Here is an 18,779-nt window from a genome sequence, read left to right as displayed (position 1 = left end):
TCCGTAAAAATACCTTTTTGTGCAATTGAGTTGTGTAAAAAACGGGCAAAAACCGTACTTTAGTATAAAATATATACCAAATCTAAGCTCGTTTTCTTCAGAAAATGACAGACAATTTTGTTCGTGACTATGAGTGCGATACAGGTCCTTCTATAATTGGTCTGAGCTTACACCTAATTGGAGGGGAACCAGAATATTCCTCACATTAAAAAAAAAAGAAGGATATAGATTTAAAAAAAGATGCTTGGAGGCCGTTGGATCAGCTTCCACCTTCACACAGGAAGTAAAACTATAAGAAATTGTAATTGTTATCAATTGTAAAATTATAATACTGTATGACTTTTTCATTTCAAAAGAGCAACTGTTGAGTTTCTTGCCGGTATCTTCTCAGCAGAACCTGCCTTTCGAACCGGTGGTAGAATCTTTGCAAATAGTCAACTGACGTGTCAAAAGTGCTTGTAAACTGAGCCTACTTGAAATAAATGATTTTTGATTTGATTTTGATTTGATTTGATAGCACGTACCTATACTTTTTAAAATAAAAACTCCTACCTAAGGCTTTTCACTTCAAAAATTACGAAACCCTTAGGTACCTTTATTTGGGCCCCCAATTGATTTTCATACGTCAATACGTCACAGGTTCGCTCCATCGCTCGATGAGTGACTTTATGTCTTCTTACGAGATATATTAAACCTATAGATTATTAAAAAAAGTGAGTAGCTGCATGTAGGAGGCTCAAACAATAATATAATAGTATTTAGTGAGTAGGAAATACGTTACGCAGTGCGCAGTAGGTACCGAGCTACATAATAGCACAGAATACATATGTACAAGTAATTTTGTGTTTGCTTTGTATACACAAGTGGTGCTGTTACAAGGTTCCATGAAGGTTTTAGTCCAAAAACAAATAACACGGTTTTTAATACAAATAAAAAATAACGTCTCTGTCTATGTATATTGGACGGCTGAGTTGCGCAATGACCATGCATTCTTTTCCCACAGGGTATGTTAGGTTCGTTTCCCACAATGACAAAAAAAATTAAATTGAGAAATTTTACAAGTTTGATAAGTAGGTACCTATACAGTATACCTACTTCAGCCTTTCTTGATGAATACTGTTTACCAACAAACAAATTAAAAATGAGGGTATAAATCACTTGTCATTTCACACCTAATAATAATAATTATTAACATGGTCTTAAATTAATGAAAATAAATTTGTTAATAAGCTTAGAACAATTACTTATTTAAGGTTAATATATTTTATATAAAATTTTAAAAACAAACCATACATAATTTAAAATAAATAACTTATGAAATGACCTGCGTTTTCTACCTTCATTTCTTTGTTGGTAAACAGTAGGTACTCGTCAAGAAAGGCTGTAAGTATAGTTACTTAGTTTTCGATTTAGCAACTTATTAAGTGGGTACTAACTGATGCCTCGCGGTTTCATCAGGAAGTTCCCGTTTCCGTGAGAAGAAGGGGTATAAAGGGCTTTTACCAGTCAGTCTCCTCACCTGCTCGTGGTGCACCCTGCAGATGGACCGACGAGGCTCTGGCGACCTACGAATGGCGGTATATCCATTCCCAAAGGCTAGATTATGAAATGCCTCAGGCCGGTGTCGGGCAGCAGCGACACCGGCGCGAGTAATCTAGCACTGCGCTGACCAACCCGCATGCCCAGCGTGGTCGTTATCAACCCATATTCGGCTCACTGCTGAGCTCGAGTCTCCTTCCAGAATGAGAGGAGCCAATAGTCCACCACGCAGGCCCAATGCAGACTTTACACACGCAGAGAATTAAGAAAATTCTCTGGTATGTAGGTTTCTTCACGATGTTTTCCTTCACCGTTTGAGACACGTGGTATTTAATTTCTTAAAATGCACACAACTGAAAAGTTGGAGGTGCATGCCCCGGACCGGATTCGAGTGAATTTCTTAATTCTCTGCGTGTGTGAAGTCTGCCAATCCGCATTGGGCCAGCGTGGTGGACTATCGGCCTAACCCCTCTCATTCTGAGAGGAGACTCGAGCTCAGCAGTGAGCCGTATATGGGTTGATAATGAACGAACGAACGTGTGAAAGTTTCAAATGTCTTACTATCACGGTTTATGAGAAACAGCCTGACAGACAGACAGATAGCGGAATCCCTATTTTACTCTTTGAATACGGAACACTACAAACATGCCATCGCAGCTCTGGCTTTTAGCATTTTTCATCCTTTTTAATTAATTTTATAGAATTTTTTTTTACATAGTAGCTACAAAACTACATCACTACCATTTTGAAAAAAAAAAAATAACGTCGTATATTATAATCTATTCTATTCATTTCATGCGACTTGTGATTTTAAGAGCTTTTGTGATTGATGCATTGGCAGTAGAGTCGATATTACATCATCGTAAATAAGGAAAAAGACTTGATTTATCCAAAATTGCAATAAAAAATGGGCCGACACCTATCCGTACCAAAAATTGAGGAAAACGGTAACGTACGCGCAGAATACAAGACTGTACCAGGGGCGAAGGTTATTAACCCGATTCCTATCGGATCACCTTTTAGAATCTACGAGTTACGGATGTTAATAATAAATAATTTAGCCATAACCATCATCAACTAAAATTTTCAAAATATCTTTAATGTACAGAATGTACAGAATTTGACCTGTTATAGTTTTATTAGAAGTATAGATAAAAATCTTTGACTAGCCACCTATTAAAACACCCACCCATTATATCAATACTAGGATGGTCTTAATTAATACATCATCATTAACAAAAACAACCCATGTTTGGCTCACTGTTGAGCATGAGTCTCCTCTCAGAATCAAATAATGTTGACCACCGTTCCGAATCAAACCCCTTTCATTCTACCGCTCCCAAGTTCCTCTCGTTCAATACGAAATGTATTATGCATCTCTATTAGAGGGAAAATTCAACAATTTCTGTAAACGATTTTATAACTTAACAAATTTATTTTAATACATTTTTCATTATTAAGACTGGATACATTTTAAAATCTAATCTCAATGTCAATGCTTACAAACTCTCTCGTTATGAAACTGCATACTTTTTCGATCTCGACAATACAAAATTACAAACATTACCTTAACATTACCGAACGACGAACGTACAAACAAAAATTCGCAACGTTCGGAAATCAAAAAACGTTGACCTCCGTTCAGAATCAACCCCTTTCTTTCTACCGCCCCCAAGTTCCTCTCGTTCAATACGAAATGTATGCATCTCTATTGCTCTCGTGCAGATGTATTGCCCCATCTCTCTCATATTTAGCGCACGGCAGTCTCGCAGTCAGGCTTGGCGGGCCTAGTCGCTGCTCTCGAAAAAGGCGCGAAATATCAATTCAGTGACTAATAAAACATTGTAACATCGGAGACCGAAAATAAATAAGTGAAACACCAAATAATAATGTAAGTGTATATTTAACTGTTATTGATTTAATAAGTATAGTTATTATTGTTACTAAATTTTTAGAGCTTTAATCAAGTTTTACCCTTGACATTTAGAGTATTTTTATTGACCAAAACTGGCTATCTAATGAGTTAATGATTGAAATCGTGCATTAATTTTTAAAACAATTTTGATTAATTTGCGTATTTGTGCTTCAAATTGTGCTTATCCATCAATATTTGATGATTTATTTTAATATCAATAAAGTGTATCAATAATGATGAAACTTATATTTTGTTTTAATTATTAGATTTGATGAATTAAAACAATCTTTAATCTGGGACGAGACAAATAGAGATAAGTAGACAATTAAGAATATTTAATTGCGATTTCCGTAATTCTAATAACTTTAACAAGTCTTCCGGAGTTTTGTATATTTTGTAATATTTACTCAAAAGATTATTTACGTAGTATTGCTTAAATTGACAATTTGATTGGTAAATTTAATTCCGAACCGGTGGTAGAGTCAAAACGGATCAATTTTAAATTACTAAAAATTACTGAAATTGCCGATATAATTAAAAGTAAGCATATTGCCTATTATTTGAGTCGTATGTCGTAATAAGCAATGTGTTAAAAATATTTATCCAGTCGAGCTCGAGGTTAATTCTACTATACCTACCTAAGTAACTACAACTGACGAATTTCTTAAAGACAAATATAGGTACATGGAGGAGATTCATTTCATCTTAACACAGGAAAAAGACAATATAGACAGCACAGTAATTATTATTAAGAATTAGCGGACGCCCGCGACTTCGTCCGCGTAAAATTTAATTTTACACGAGTCCCTCGGGAACCTTTTGGATTTTTTCAAGATTAAAAGTATAGGTTTTCGAGATGAAGTGTGTTAATCCAGAGTAAAATCTATTTCCAAATTTCAGCCAAATCGGTTCGGTAGCGGCGTTAAAGAGTTACAAACATCCAAATAGAAATATCCATAAAAACTTACGCGTTTATAATATTAGTAGAACTATGTACCTAATGTATTTTTTTTAAAGAGCAGTTGTTCAGTTTTTTTACCGGCACTTCTTATTAGAATTGCATTCTGAACCAATACTAGAATACTTATTCGAAGTTTCAAAATTCAACCTAAGAGATAGCGTTTATTTAAAACTAGAAATAGAAAAAGAAGTGGATCATCATATACTTTAATATTATTGTAAATGATAATCATCATCATATCAGCCGATGGACGTCCACTGCAGGACATAGGCCTTTTATAAGGACTTCTAAACGTCAGCATTCTGCATACAGTGAATTCCTTGCGACTTGGTGGAGGGTCGACCAACTACACTTTCAGTGCGGGGTCGTCATTCCAGCACCTTGGTATTCCAACGTCCATTGGGTCTTCGAACTATGTGACCCATTGCCACTTCAGCTTCGCGACTCGTTGACCTATGTCAGTGACTGTGGTTCTTCTACGGATTCATTTCTGATTCGATCACACAGAGATACTCCGAGCATAGCTCGTTCCATTCCCCGCTGTGTGAATTTATAAGAGTTAACGACCAAGAGCCCATAGTTAACGACCAAGTCTCGGAACCATAGGTCATCATTGGCAACACGCCGCAATTGAAAAAATATTTCTCTGAATCATTTCACCGCAACTAGTTGCCTCGACCATTGGCGTATCTAGGATTATTATTTCTTCTTTGTATCTATGGTAGGTATCAGAAAAGATCTTTATTTTTCAATATCTTTATCTTATTTAGGCTTTTCTTTATTATAAGTTGTAACTGATATTTTGTGTAAAATTATTAGTATTTCGGCGTCCATAGAATTTCAAATTGGCAGCCCAGTATCCTAGGGTGGGCACTGGATAATTCTAGGGGGTAAAAATTCATTTTTTGCGCAAAGGATCAGCCTGGCTGTCCAGCGCGGAAATGCAGCCAGTATTCTTGCCACCATTCCACGTGGACATGATTTATATATTTTTAGGATAGTTAGCTTAAGTTCTTTGTCAATAAAAAAAACAATTAAAAAATAAACAACCGTCAATTAATTAAAGAGTTTAATTCAAGTGAATTAATTTGAATTTGAACTTCAAAAACTGGACCAGTTAGGCAGACAGAACCATAAAATGCAAATGCAATAAAATATTGCATCATTCGGCAGTCCGTTAAACTTGAACCAAACTCAAGGCAGGTTTCGACAACTACTTTTTACATACTTCACAACCTCGCTACAGGTTTCGTCTTCCGAGAAAGACATTACAAAAATGCACTCTCAATCGCATCGATCATAAAATGTGCGGACTTCTTTGAAATCTTAAATGCGAAATGGCATTCATCACAAAATCTCGATAACCGCTTGACGTCCATAGTTGAAATTTTGCAGGGAGGTACTTCATATAGGTAGTAGACGTCCGCTAAGAACGGATTTTGCGATAGGGCCGGATTAAGGAGGTCCAAGGGCGGAAGAAGTCGCGGGCGTCCGCTAGTTTATATACGACGGTTTCACCCGCGTTGTTTCTGTTTCAGTAAATACGGAATCGGAGGCAGAGGTTATAACCACTGGGCTATCACGTCAGGTTTTGAATTATTTTATAGAATTTCTCCCAATAATAAAATAATTAAAAGCAATCATTTTGGCTTCTTGGTTATCAAAAACATATATTATTTTCAACAAAAGTAAAAGACTTTTTTATTAATATTTTTTTATAATATTAATTTATCTATAATATAGCCAAGAAATATGGTAGTTAGCGGTCATAGAGGCTTATCACAAGCAACGGTTTATCAGATGGGAAAACCTAGGGGTTGTCTCAGTGGTATTGGGGTCAAGGGAGGCCGTACACCGGCAATTTTCACGCGGGAAAATCGATAACCACGTGGTCGCACTTTCGTCTCGCTATCCGATTCAATCCTAATGCTTTATGCTTGAATTTGATATCAAAACCTCATAATCCAGACTTACTTTCATACTCAAAGATTTTGTATTAATATATATGTCACTAACGTGCCGAAACTGCGGCGAATGAAAGTGACTAATTGTCTTAATAAATCAAAAACAAATAATATCTAAATATTGTCTACAACGTAGAGTTGTGTGTTCAGAAAGTTTCAAAATAACTAAATAATTTATTAAATTAATAAAATAATTAATATCAAAAGGATGAATTAATTATTTTGTGTTTACTTACATTATGTATTACATAAATATATAATGTAAGTAAACATAAAATTATGCGTGTGTGTGCACTCAATTCGGATCACTTTTTGCGGTGATTTTGTAGCCACGTAACATGATATCTCATGATATAAAATCGTTGTACATACAAATATTAGAAATGCGAAAGTAAGTCTGTCTGTCTGTCTGTTACCTTGAACTACACTGAACCTAATTTGATGAAATTTGGTACCTATACAGATAAATTGGACCTTAAAGCAGAATTTAAAGACCACTTTTATCCCGGAAAATGCATAGTTTTCACGGGAATTGCAAAAAACAATATTTCTTTCGTACATTCTAACCAAGAACTTCGATATAATAGTTATAAAGGTTGATCGTGTGGGAAAACTTGGGAGATATTTCGTAAGCCGTACGTACATCGTCAAACGCACGCGGGAAAATCGATAACCACGTGGTCGCACTTTCGTCTCGCTTAGTGCTGTAGAGTGCCTTAGCGGGGGGTCCAGTTATTCAGCCAAATTATTTATCTTAAATAAGTTAGGGGGCCCAATAGACGAGGCAAATCCCTAAAATCTCTTTAGTTTTTGATTTACTCTACCCTAACTCACCACAAAGTATTGTTTTTTGTCATTTCTGCAGCATTTAAACGAACAAACAAACCAATCATAAGTCTAAAAAATGACGTAAAACCACGTAAAACTCAGGCTCAATAGTATGGTCAACGATCTTTGCTCGTCCCCGATGTGGACAAATCTATATATATATATATATATATATATATAAAAGAAAGTCGTGTTAGTTACTTCACTTATAACTCAAGAACGGCTGAACCGATTTAGCTGAAAATTGGCAGGGAGGTAGTTTAGAGCCAGGAGAAGACTCGAAGACATTGGATACTTTTTATATAAAAAAAATAAAATAAAAGTCGGGTTTTCCTTCCTGACGCTATAACTCCAGAACGCACGAACCGATTTCCACGGTTTTGCATTCGTTGAAAAGTTCTCGGCTCCGTGAGGATTATAGCAAAGCAAATTCGGGAAAAGGTAGGGGTAGGGTAGGATAGGGTAGGGGTAGGGTAGGGGTAGAGTTGGGTAGTGGTAGTTGAAAGTTTACATCGAGTTTCACGCGGACGAAGTCGCGGGCGTCCGCTAGTTAAACATGAATTAAAAATGTCGTAAAACGTTGTAGCAAACTTTTTTTAATAAATTCATGATTTTATTATTAAAGTAGAATTATCAAGATTATTTTAGAAACAAGTGAATTGCTGTGTGGTTAGGGTAGGTTATTTCAGCCCCTCAGACCAATTATAGAAGGACCTGTATCGCACTCATAGTCCAGAACAAAATTGTCTGTCATTTTCTGAGGAAAACGAGCTTAGATTTTGTATATATCTTATACTAAACTAGAAGTTTTTACCCGTTTTTTACACAATTCAATTACACAAAAAGGATAATTTTACGGAGCTCTTTAACCGACAAACACGATTACAACTATTTAACATCGATACTATAGAGACAATTTTTATAATCGCATTAGATCGTTGATCATATACTTTGACAGAAAAGTAACGACTAGCGAGGCAGGTCCTATACAATAGTTGGTCTGAGTTCAGCCCTCATTAGATTCCATGAGGAATGTGTGGCTACTGCAGGCTATTAGTCCAATAATAGCAGTACAAGATGAATAAAAGTTTAATAATAAATATTTGATGAATATTTATATATTTTCCTCATGCATGCGTAAGATTGTAAATTGTAATTACGAAGGGAATTTAAAACGAGTAAAATGTAAGTAATCACCTCGCACTAACCGGAAAGGTGATTCTTTGAAACGCAGGCCTAAAGGCAGGCGGGTTTATGTTGTATCTTTTTTGACAGACGAGATTTAAAGTGATTAAATATCTGTTCTTTTTAACCGAACCATAGACATTGAGGAACTGGAATCTCATCTTTAATGCCTAGTTCGGACTACTTTAGTATTTTAGTCGAGTACGAACAATTTTTGGATTCACCGGCCAAAAATCCTGGACTAAAAAACTAAAGAAGTCTGTACAGCCTTTAATAGCCCAATACATGGAGTTTGGCTAATGAAAGTAGACACTGAAATCGCCCGCCAAATTAAAAAAATCATTTAAACGAATGAAAAAAACATGCGTTTTCATAATTTATTTGTTTCAATTATTTTTTTGTTTGTGAGTACATTACTATCTATACTTCATGTATTAAATTCAGTTATTCAATTTTTTTTTTTAATTTGGCAGGCGATTACAGTCTCTACTTTCATTAGCCAAACTCTAAGCCTGTTTACTAATTTAGTCATAATTAACAACCTATTTTTTGTCATATTACAAATTATAAAAGTTAATACAATGTTGTCTCTAAAGTGTTTTTCAGATAGCATGGGTACGGTGACAGTCGCCTGTATGGCGTTCATATTACGCACAATTATCGTGAAACGCGGCACTGAGGCACTTGACTTTCAAGAGTGAAACGAACTGTCACCCGCACCATGCTACACGAAACGAACTGTGAACAGGAACCACGCGGAGTCTGCTAGTACGTACTAAAGATGAAAATGTGACTTTAACGACCGACTATAAAAATTCTTTCGCCAATGGAAAGCTACATTATTAGCGAGTACCACAGGCGATATTTTATCTTCGTAGTTGTATATAAGTCACAGTAAGAACTCTGGGTCAATGGAAGAGGAAATGAGAATTATTAATGGTTGTTTTAAAGACATGGCTTAATATTCTTTGAAATATAAAAACTGGTTAGTTTCGTGCATTGACTTGATCGTTTTAAGTACTCGATCAAAAAACCCGCCAGCAAGTAATAAAAGTTAAACAATTATGAATACTCGGTATTCATATAAGGAAGGTTATTAAACACGTAAAAGCAGACTTCAAAAAAAAATCGGTATGATTTATTATTTAAAATGTTACTTCACAGAAAACCATATATAATACTCATAATACATAATATTATAAGATGGGTGATAGCCCAGTGGATATGACCATCGCCTCCGATTCCGGAGGGTGTTGGTTCGAATCCGGTCCGGGGCATGTACCTCCAACTTTACAGTTGTGTGCATTTTAAGAAATTAAATATCACGTGTCTCAAACGGTGAAGGAAAACATCGTGAGGAAACCTGCATACCAGAGAATTTTCTTAATTCTCTGCGTGTGTGAAGTCTGCCAATCCGTATTGGGCCAGCGTGGTGGACTATTGGCCTAGCCCCTCTCATTCTGAGAGGAGACTCGAGCTCAGCAGTGAGCCGAATATGGGTTGATAACGATGACGTTAATATTTCTCATTCCGAATCTTTAAAAAATTCAACCCCTATTTACCAAATACGATAATACCAAATCCAACGTTCGAAAAACAGTTTTTACATCTCCCTCAATTCTGGTCGTTATGTCATCATGTTGGGAGGGGGAGGGGATGAGGCAAGAATACGTCATTGATTGCGTCATTCGCCTTTATCCCTAGCCTCGGCTTCCATAGTGATAATTCGACAAACATTCATTTATACATCAGCTTTGCTTTCTTTTGCACACAAGTCACAAAACATTTGCCTAGTGGGTTCACCTATCCTAGTGGCAGTTTAACACTGATACTATCGCGTTAACGTAAACGCAAGTGGCACTACTGAGGGCCTAGTGGCAGTTTGATACTGTTACCGTCACGTAACGTAAACGCGAATTTCTAAGGAATTGAACCAGCGCCATCTAGTGGCACAACTGTTTCAATTCCATATAAATTTGCGTAAACGTTAACGCGATAGTAACAGAATGAATTATTGAAAACTCCCACTAGGCACTCGGTTCAGTATTTTCATACTGTTACTATCGCGTTGACGTAAACGCTAATTTATATGGAATTGAAACAGTTGTGCAGTAGTGCCACTAGATGGTGCTGTTTCAATTTATTAGAAATTCGCGTTTACGTTAACGCGATAGTAACAGTATCAAACTGCCACTAGGCCTTCTGTTTGGTTTTGCTTTTAATTTAGTTCTAAGTCGCTATGTGGCTACTTGGTTCAAGGTCAATCAGTCGAACATCAGTGTTGTGTGTCCAATATTTGCAGCCGTGATAGCCCAGTGGATATGACCTCTGCCTCCGATAGCGGAGGGTGTGGGTTCGAATCCAGTCTGGGGCATGCACCTAAATTTATACAACTTGCATCTAAATCTATCGTTTTTTGAGGGGAACGAGTTGTTTTCGCACATAGAAAATATCACCTCCAACCAATATACATATTTTCTATCCTTACACTACTTTTTTTTATTCTTTACAAGTTAACCCTTGACTACAATCTCACCTGATAGTAAGTGATGATGCAGTCTAAGATGGAAGCGGGCTAACTTGTTAGGAGAAGGATGAAAATCCACACTCCTTTTGGTTCCTACACGGCATCGTACCGGATCGCTAAATCGCTTGGCGGTACGTCTTTGCCGGTAGGGTGGTAACTAGCCACAGCCGAAGCATCCCACCAGGCAGACATGGACCAATTAAGAAAACCGCAATCGGCCCAGCCGGGGATCGAACCCAGGACCACTGCGATTACCACTGCGCCACGGAGGCCGTCACTTAATATCAACGCAATAAATATAGCGTGTAAAGCCAGGGCGTGTCGATAGTAAGTAATAGACTAAGCATCTGTTTATCTTATCTATCTGATACAGGAAAATTAATTAACAAAGCAGTGAAGATTTATTTAATTTAAATTGCCAATAGTCGCCCTACATTCGCGCCCCTGACTTAAGTTGTAAGAAATAATTATTATATTGTCGTATAAATTTAAATTAATTGAATGCGTGAACTTGAATAATTAATTAAATAAAAGGAAATAAACTTCCATGTTAAGATACTTTGAGTTTAAATCAATGTATTCTGTTGCTTATTTTGAGAAAATAATGAAAACATCTCCCCTAAACTTAATGTTGCCTTGTCATTTGCTGGGAAGAGATCACTAGGAAGTAGAGCTCGTACGGATAACTTGACACCTGGCTCAATGGATGTTTGTACTGTGTTTGTATGGATGTGTTTGGTAGCCAGGTGTCAGTTGAATGCGCACGTGTTATGCTAGCCACAAACGGTCAATTATTATCACGTTTCTGTAGCACCCACGACTATAATTGATCGTGTGTTGAGCCGTGATAGCTCAGTAGATATGACCTCCGCTTCCGATTCCGGAGGGTGTGGGTTCGAATCGGGTCTGGGGCATGCACCTCCAACTTTTCAGTTGTGTGCATTATAAGAATTAAATATCACGTGTCTCAAACGGTTAAGGAAAAACATTGTGAGGAAACCTGCATAGCAGAGGACTTTCTTAATTCTCTGCGTGTGTGAAGTCTGCCAATCCGCATTGGGCCAGCGTGGTGGACCATTGGCCTAACCTCTCTCATTCAGAGAGGAGACTCAAGCTCAGCAGTGAGCCGAATATGGGTTGATAACGTGTAGTTTTGCGTACATGACTTGTATAGTATGCCGCGTACTGCCGTTTGCTTTTCAGAAACGTGAGAATAATTGACCGTTTGTGGCTAGCATTATAGGGAGCGAATATTGTCGTTCGATATATTTTGACAACTAGCGGGTACTAAAGGTCACAGCACACATATCAACTCAGAAAGGCATTGTGTCAAATTGAACCACCAAGTATTCTGTGACTGAAACTCCTTTTTGCAACTACTGTAATCGCCTCTTCTCGGGATAGGCGCTTCTCAGACCAATTACCTTTGTACTTGTATCGCATTCAAAGTCACCAACAAAATTGTCTGTCGTTTTTTGAGAGGGACGACGTTAACACACATCGAAAATATTTAACACCTACTTACGACGTTAACTAATTTTAACACAACGAAACATTTATTCTATTCGCAGTTTGTATGTTAGATTACAGACACGTTAGATCGTGATCATATACTTTTGACAGAGGGGTAACGTCAAGCGAGGTCCTATGGTAATTGGTTTGAGCTGCGCTTACGTCTCTCAGTATCCGATCTCGGCTTTTCCTTACGCTTGCCTCTCTTTTTCCTCCCGTGTATAGTTCGCCTCGCTGTCAACCTGCAGTCGGCCTAACTGTAGCCGAATAGACACCTGGTTTACGCCGAGGCGATACGGTTACGATCCTTTTCGAAGTTGATGTGTGATGACCCTTATTTAGAAACCATAATTTAACCCACATTTACTAACAAAGTTTTTTATTAAATTTATACTAGTCCACGGCGCAGCTTAAACGCTTTATGTTCTGTGTCCTAGCTGTACCCAAGAGTCGAACCCAGGACCTCGTGACCTGTATCCGTTTACCGGTTTACCATTGGTTCAGAATAATAAGTCTTGAGAGCAGTTAAAATATCGTGTTCCCACTCGACTGAATGGAATCAAAGGAAGCTTCAAATAGGACTATTGTACGTTCAATGCACTAAAGAAAGGGGGTCACGCAAGGACGTCCACTCAGCCCCTTGTTAAACAATATTTATGTAGAACAGCGATTCCCAAAGTCGGATTCAGAAACTAGAATTTCCGTAAACAGCTCACCAGGGTTCCGGTAAATACTATTACCATAGATTGGATGCTGCCACAAATATTCGCTATAAAGCTTATCTCTAAAACAGTACATAATACTGAATTAAAGAGCTATTATTGATAACAGTGACACAATTTCCAATTTTTTATCTAAATTACTGTATTTTTGTTATCTTAAAAAATTTGGTAGACACTGATGTAAAGTGTAAGCGACCTGATTTAAGATTTAAGACTAAACGACTTAAAGCTTTTTGTGGTAATAAAAACTAATCTGATAATATTTTGTGGCAATTATGGGGCAATTAGGTACAGATTTATAATACGATAGGTACAGATTTATAATATGAAGCTGAAACTCGGTGACTATGTTTCATTTAAATTAAACATTTTTATATAGTGTTTGCAGGGACGTTAAAATTGGGGTCTCACAAGGACAGCCACGCTTTTTTTATTTAAATAATAGTTACTAAATTGTAGAGCGGGGTCTTTAGGAGAAGTGAAACAAAAATGGTTGAATTATTCGCAAACTTTAAACAATAAAGGTCTAATTTTTTTATTATTAAATTTTAAACCTACAGATTTTTAATTCTATCGTAGAATAATGGATTTATTGATGAACTTATTACTGATGCTTTTTTACTCCTCTCTTTAGAGTTAAATAAAATAGATATTTTTTTGTACAACTGATAACGCTTAGTTCTCTTTCCCAGAATATGGGATAAAATATAGCCTTTGATACTCACAAATAACGTAGGTAAAAAAAAAAAAAATCAGTTCAGTAGATCCAGAGATTTCCCCTAAAAAACCACAAACATGACCGTTACCTCTAATTATAATATTAGTGTAGATATATAAAAATATGTAGCCTATGACACTCACAAATAACGTGGCTTTCGAATGGTAAAGTAGTAGTAGTAGTAGTAGTAGATCCAGAGATTAGTCCCTACTACACCACAAACTTTAGCTCTTTCTATTATAATATTAGTAGGTACAGGTAGGTAAATTTTTAAAGACTTCCAAAGAGGAGGAGGTTCGACGTTCGGCTGTTTGTATGTTTTTTTTTCTTTTTTTTACGTTTTTACGTTAAGTAGAAAAACTGTCCTCAAATGCTTGTAAAGATACCTCGACGCGTCAGCCGTTCTCTCCATTTGGCTGACGCACTTCCGTGCGTCTTGATTATTCGATTTTTGTTTATTAAATTCATAAACAGAGACCAATAACGTTATCTGTCACGTGTATTTCGTAAATAGTTTACAAATGGGCCATTGCCCAGGTTATATTATGTTTAAAAATAATAAAACAAGGCGCCATTTAAATATTTACAAGGCTTATCTTACGTCGAAAGATTTGTTGAATTTGTTTTTATATCGTCGTCATCAACCCATTTACGGCTCACTGCTGAGCTCGAGTCTCCTCTCAGAACGAGAGGGGTTAGGCCAACAGTCCACCACGCTGGCCCAATGCGGATTTTCAGACTTCACACACACAAAGAGTTTAGAAAATTCTCTGGTATGCAGGTTTCCCCACGATGTTTTCCTTCAACGTTTGAGACACGTGTTATTTAATTTCTTAAAATGCACACAACTGAAAAGTTGGAGGTGCATGCCCCGGGTCGGATTCGAACCCACACCCTTCGAAATCGGAGGCAGAGGTCATATCCACTGGGCTATCACGGCACGGTTTTTATATAAATTAAGCTAATAATTTTATTACTTTAGTTTCATCATCATCATAATTTGATGTTATAAGTTTATTTTTCAAGACGTTATTATTTAGTTTATTTTTTATGACTCTGGGGTAGTTGGTTGTTGTGATTTTCGATAGAAAGGTCCTGAGTGCGATTGCCATCTTGAATTTATTACCTACTGAGTGGTCCACCAGAGTTTTTTTTTAATGCAGATATACAGTCTAAGATAGGACACGCTTGCCTAGAAGGTGCCTATTCACTCTTGTTTTGAAGATACCCAAGTTATAATATTCAGGAAACACAGACTTGGCAAGGGTATTCCAAACTTTAGCCGTGCGTATGAGAAAAGAAGACGCAAAGCGTTTTGTACGGGTCCTAGGGACATCTACAACATAGGGATGAAAACCCACCCGATGCCTTGCGGTGCGATGGTAACCAGCATACGTCAAAGATAGTGAATTAGCCTCGGAAGTATTGTAATGTAGTCGAAATGAAACAAAGTGCCAATAAATAAATAGTGTGTAAATGAACTGGGGTTCAGAATCTGCGTCCTTATCACTTATCAGTTGACCTGTGGGCTGTGGTACTGATACCGCGTCACACTTTAGTCTCCACTAACTACACTAACAACAGATAGATAATTATTGTTTTGCTAATAATAATCCTATCTAAACATATGTGAAAATGTTGGTCAAATTCTAAATCACATATGTGTCGTTATCGAATTTGCCTACAAAAGAAATGATATCTAAGTGGGTGCCAAATTATATCATAGAATTTCGTCGTCATCAACCCATATTCGGCTCACTGCTGAGCTCGAGTCTCCTCTCAGAATAAGAGGTGTTAGGCCAATAGTCCACCACGCTGGCTCAATGCGGATTGGCAGACTTCACCCACGCAGACAATTAAGATAATTCTCTGGTATGCAGGTTTCCTCGCGATGTTTTCTTTCACCGATTGAGACACGTGATATTTAATTTCTTAAAATGCACACAACTGAAAAGTTGGAGGTGCATGCCCCGGACCGGATTCGAACCCACACCCTCCGGAATCGGAGGCAGAGGTCATATCCACTGAGCTATCACAGCTCATAGAATTTAGAATACATTTAAGCACAAGACTTGGATAGTTTTTGTAATATTTAATATAGTTGAAGTAATATTTAATATAGTTTATTAATAATTTATATAGTTTTCAAATTCTTCTTGTTATATATACACGTATTTAAGGATTTTGTTTGCTGGTAAAAACTAGCGAAAAAAAAGATTTTTTCCTTTAGAAGTGGGTAAAAATTTTGATTTACCTATAGGTGTATCTCAAGAACTATTTGAGCGGTAGTTATTAAGTTTGGTATTCTAAAGATGCTTACGGGATTTTTTTTTATTAAATATATATGTATATTTTTTTTATTCTTTACTAGTTAGCCCTTGACTACAATCTCACCTGATGGTAAGTGACGTTGCAGGCTAAGATGCAAGCGGGCTAACTTGTTAGGAGGAGGATGAAAATCCATACCCCTTTCGGTTTCTACACGGCATCGTACCGGAACGCTAAAACGTTTGGCGGTACGTCTTTGCCGGTAGGGTGGCTAGCCACGGCCGAAGCCTCTCACCAGCCAGACCTAGACCAATTAAGAAAAGCTCAATCTGCCCAGCCGGGGATCGAACCCAGGATCTCCGTTTTGTAAATCCACCGCGCATACCTCAGCGCCACGGAGGCTGTCAAATTAATTTGCCTATTATACAAATATAAAAATACATTTGTAATAGATTTAAATAGATTTTGAGTTCAATATTCAAAATTCATTTATTTCAAAAAGGTTAAGTTTACAAATTTTTATTTCAAAAAGCACTTTTGAAACGTTCAAAGTTTGACTATTTGTAAAAACTCTACCACCGGTTTGGAAGGCAGATTTTGCTGATAAGAGCCGTTAAGAAACTCAAAAATTGCTCTTTTGAAAAAGAAATCATACAATAAGTAATTTGACAATTAGTAAATTGAAATTTCTTTTAGACCGATTTTTATGGACTTTTGTGTGCATATCCGGTAGATCCGAGAATGGGCCATTTTCTATTTATCATACCTTTAAATCATACGGGGGCCCATTATTTTTGTTTTTATTTTTTTGACAATATTTTTCTTATTTTATTATGATTTAGCATTAAAAATACGTATACCTTAAAATTTTTACTTTTCTACCATCAACCTCTGTTTTTTAATCGCGATCAAGCAACACAACGTTTAAACGTTAAAAACTTGAATTTTGACTACTGTCTTATCAACTTTAGCCAGCAATTTCACTAGAAATTCGGACGATACGTACCTACTTTTAGTTCTACGAAATGAGTATTGTCTTCAGACTATTCCGACTTTTAACAGACAGTGAAAAACGGTGTCGCAGTTTTTATGTTGATTTCATTTACTACTTTTACTTTCAGCTTTCAAATTATATTATTTCTATACAAAAATATGTTGCCTTTTTTAATTAGCCGACTTCAAAAGGAGGAGGTTCTCAAGTTGTTAAATAAATTATAGTGCACATTTTGTACCATCCTGTAAAATTATTCTCTGTTTAAATTTCAAACTTTTGGTATTTTTTTAAATAATGCTTGTTGAGTTTCTTGTCGGCTTTGCTCAGTAAAATCTGCTTTTCGAACCGGTGATAGAGAAAATTCACAATGAAGAGAGAAATATTTTTTCACAGAGTGAAGAGAAAAACCAAATTTAAATTAAAAAAAACTTCTTAGTAAAAATAAAAATCGCTTGTTCGTTTGAAACTTTGTGTTTTATCGTCACTGCAACTTTAGTTTGGTATTTTTGCAAAAATCATATATGAGATTTATCACATAGAATATTTACTGAATAAACAATTGGTATTGATTTATAGCCGTGAGCCGTGATAGCCCAGTGTGAGCCGTGATAGCCCAGTGGATATGACCTCTGCCTCGATTCCGGAGGGTGTGGGTTCGAATCCGGTCTGGGGCATGCACCTCCAACTTTTCAGTTGTGTGCATTTTAAGAAATTAAATATCACGTGTCTCAATCGGTGAAGGAAAACATCGTGAGGAAACCTGCATACCAGAGAATTACCTTAATTCTCTGCGTGTGTGAAGTCTGCCAATCCGCATTGGGCCAGCGTGGTGGACTATTGGCCTAACCCCTCTCATTCTGAGAGGAGACTCGAGCTCAGCAGTGAGCCGAATATGGGTTGATGACGACGATTCATTAATAACACTCAATCAGATAAGGATTAGGTGGGTTACCTTGTTCTCAGTTACAACAATGATGGTAATTTTGTTAACACAAAACTTAAACTGAACTAAATTGACAGCTTTAAAATCTCTTTCAAAAACGAACAATGGGACAGGACGGCCATTTTGAAACTGTCAGTTATTAGACAACCAAATCAACGTCATGCAAGGCAATTGTGTGAGGTAATTTCATTTTGCCGACACAATTGTCTTAATACATAAAGGTGTGTTTATACGGACCATTGAAATTGATCTATCCAAGACAGTATCAGTCATTTATAATGTCACACTTACCTGTAAACACAAAAGTTGCTCCATCGATCTATGCGATAGTGAGAACTTTCAAAACTGCCAGTTATTAGACGGTCTTAAACAAGGAAGAAAGAAAAGAAAGAAAAATGCGTTTATTTCGAAATTATGCCACACATCACAATATCTCCAGTACACCAGGACATCCAGGACAATACCCTGCGATGTGTAGCATAACCCAGAAAATGACCCCAGCTCAGCATAATGCTACGTGACCATTTGAATTTGGACACGTAGCGCTGATTTTCAGTTGGAACCGCACATTGGGTAACGCCACGAACACAGCCAACACGACCTTATAATCTAAACTAATACCTACAATGACATTAAACTGAAAAATAAACTTAATAATAAATAACCAAAAAATATGCAAGGCAAATTGTGTGAGGTAATTCCA

At 36.8% G+C, this 18,779-nt stretch overlaps 1 protein-coding gene across 1 annotated transcript in view; it reads left to right on the top strand.

The window, feature by feature from the left end:
- The first annotated feature begins 3,272 nt into the window (after positions 1 to 3,272).
- LOC112043999 (large neutral amino acids transporter small subunit 1) overlaps positions 3,273 to 18,779 on the top strand; it is a 48,271-nt gene continuing 32,764 nt past the window's right edge. The window contains exon 1 of the mRNA XM_024079714.2: positions 3,273 to 3,430. Coding sequence (XP_023935482.1) covers positions 3,429 to 3,430 — 2 coding nt within the window. The 5' untranslated portion in view covers positions 3,273 to 3,428. The remainder of the gene's footprint in view (positions 3,431 to 18,779) is intronic.

Source organism: Bicyclus anynana, chromosome 24 (assembly GCF_947172395.1).
Source record: "Bicyclus anynana chromosome 24, ilBicAnyn1.1, whole genome shotgun sequence".
Classification (NCBI taxonomy): domain Eukaryota; kingdom Metazoa; phylum Arthropoda; class Insecta; order Lepidoptera; family Nymphalidae; genus Bicyclus; species Bicyclus anynana.
This window is presented reverse-complemented; position numbering and strand designations above follow the sequence as displayed.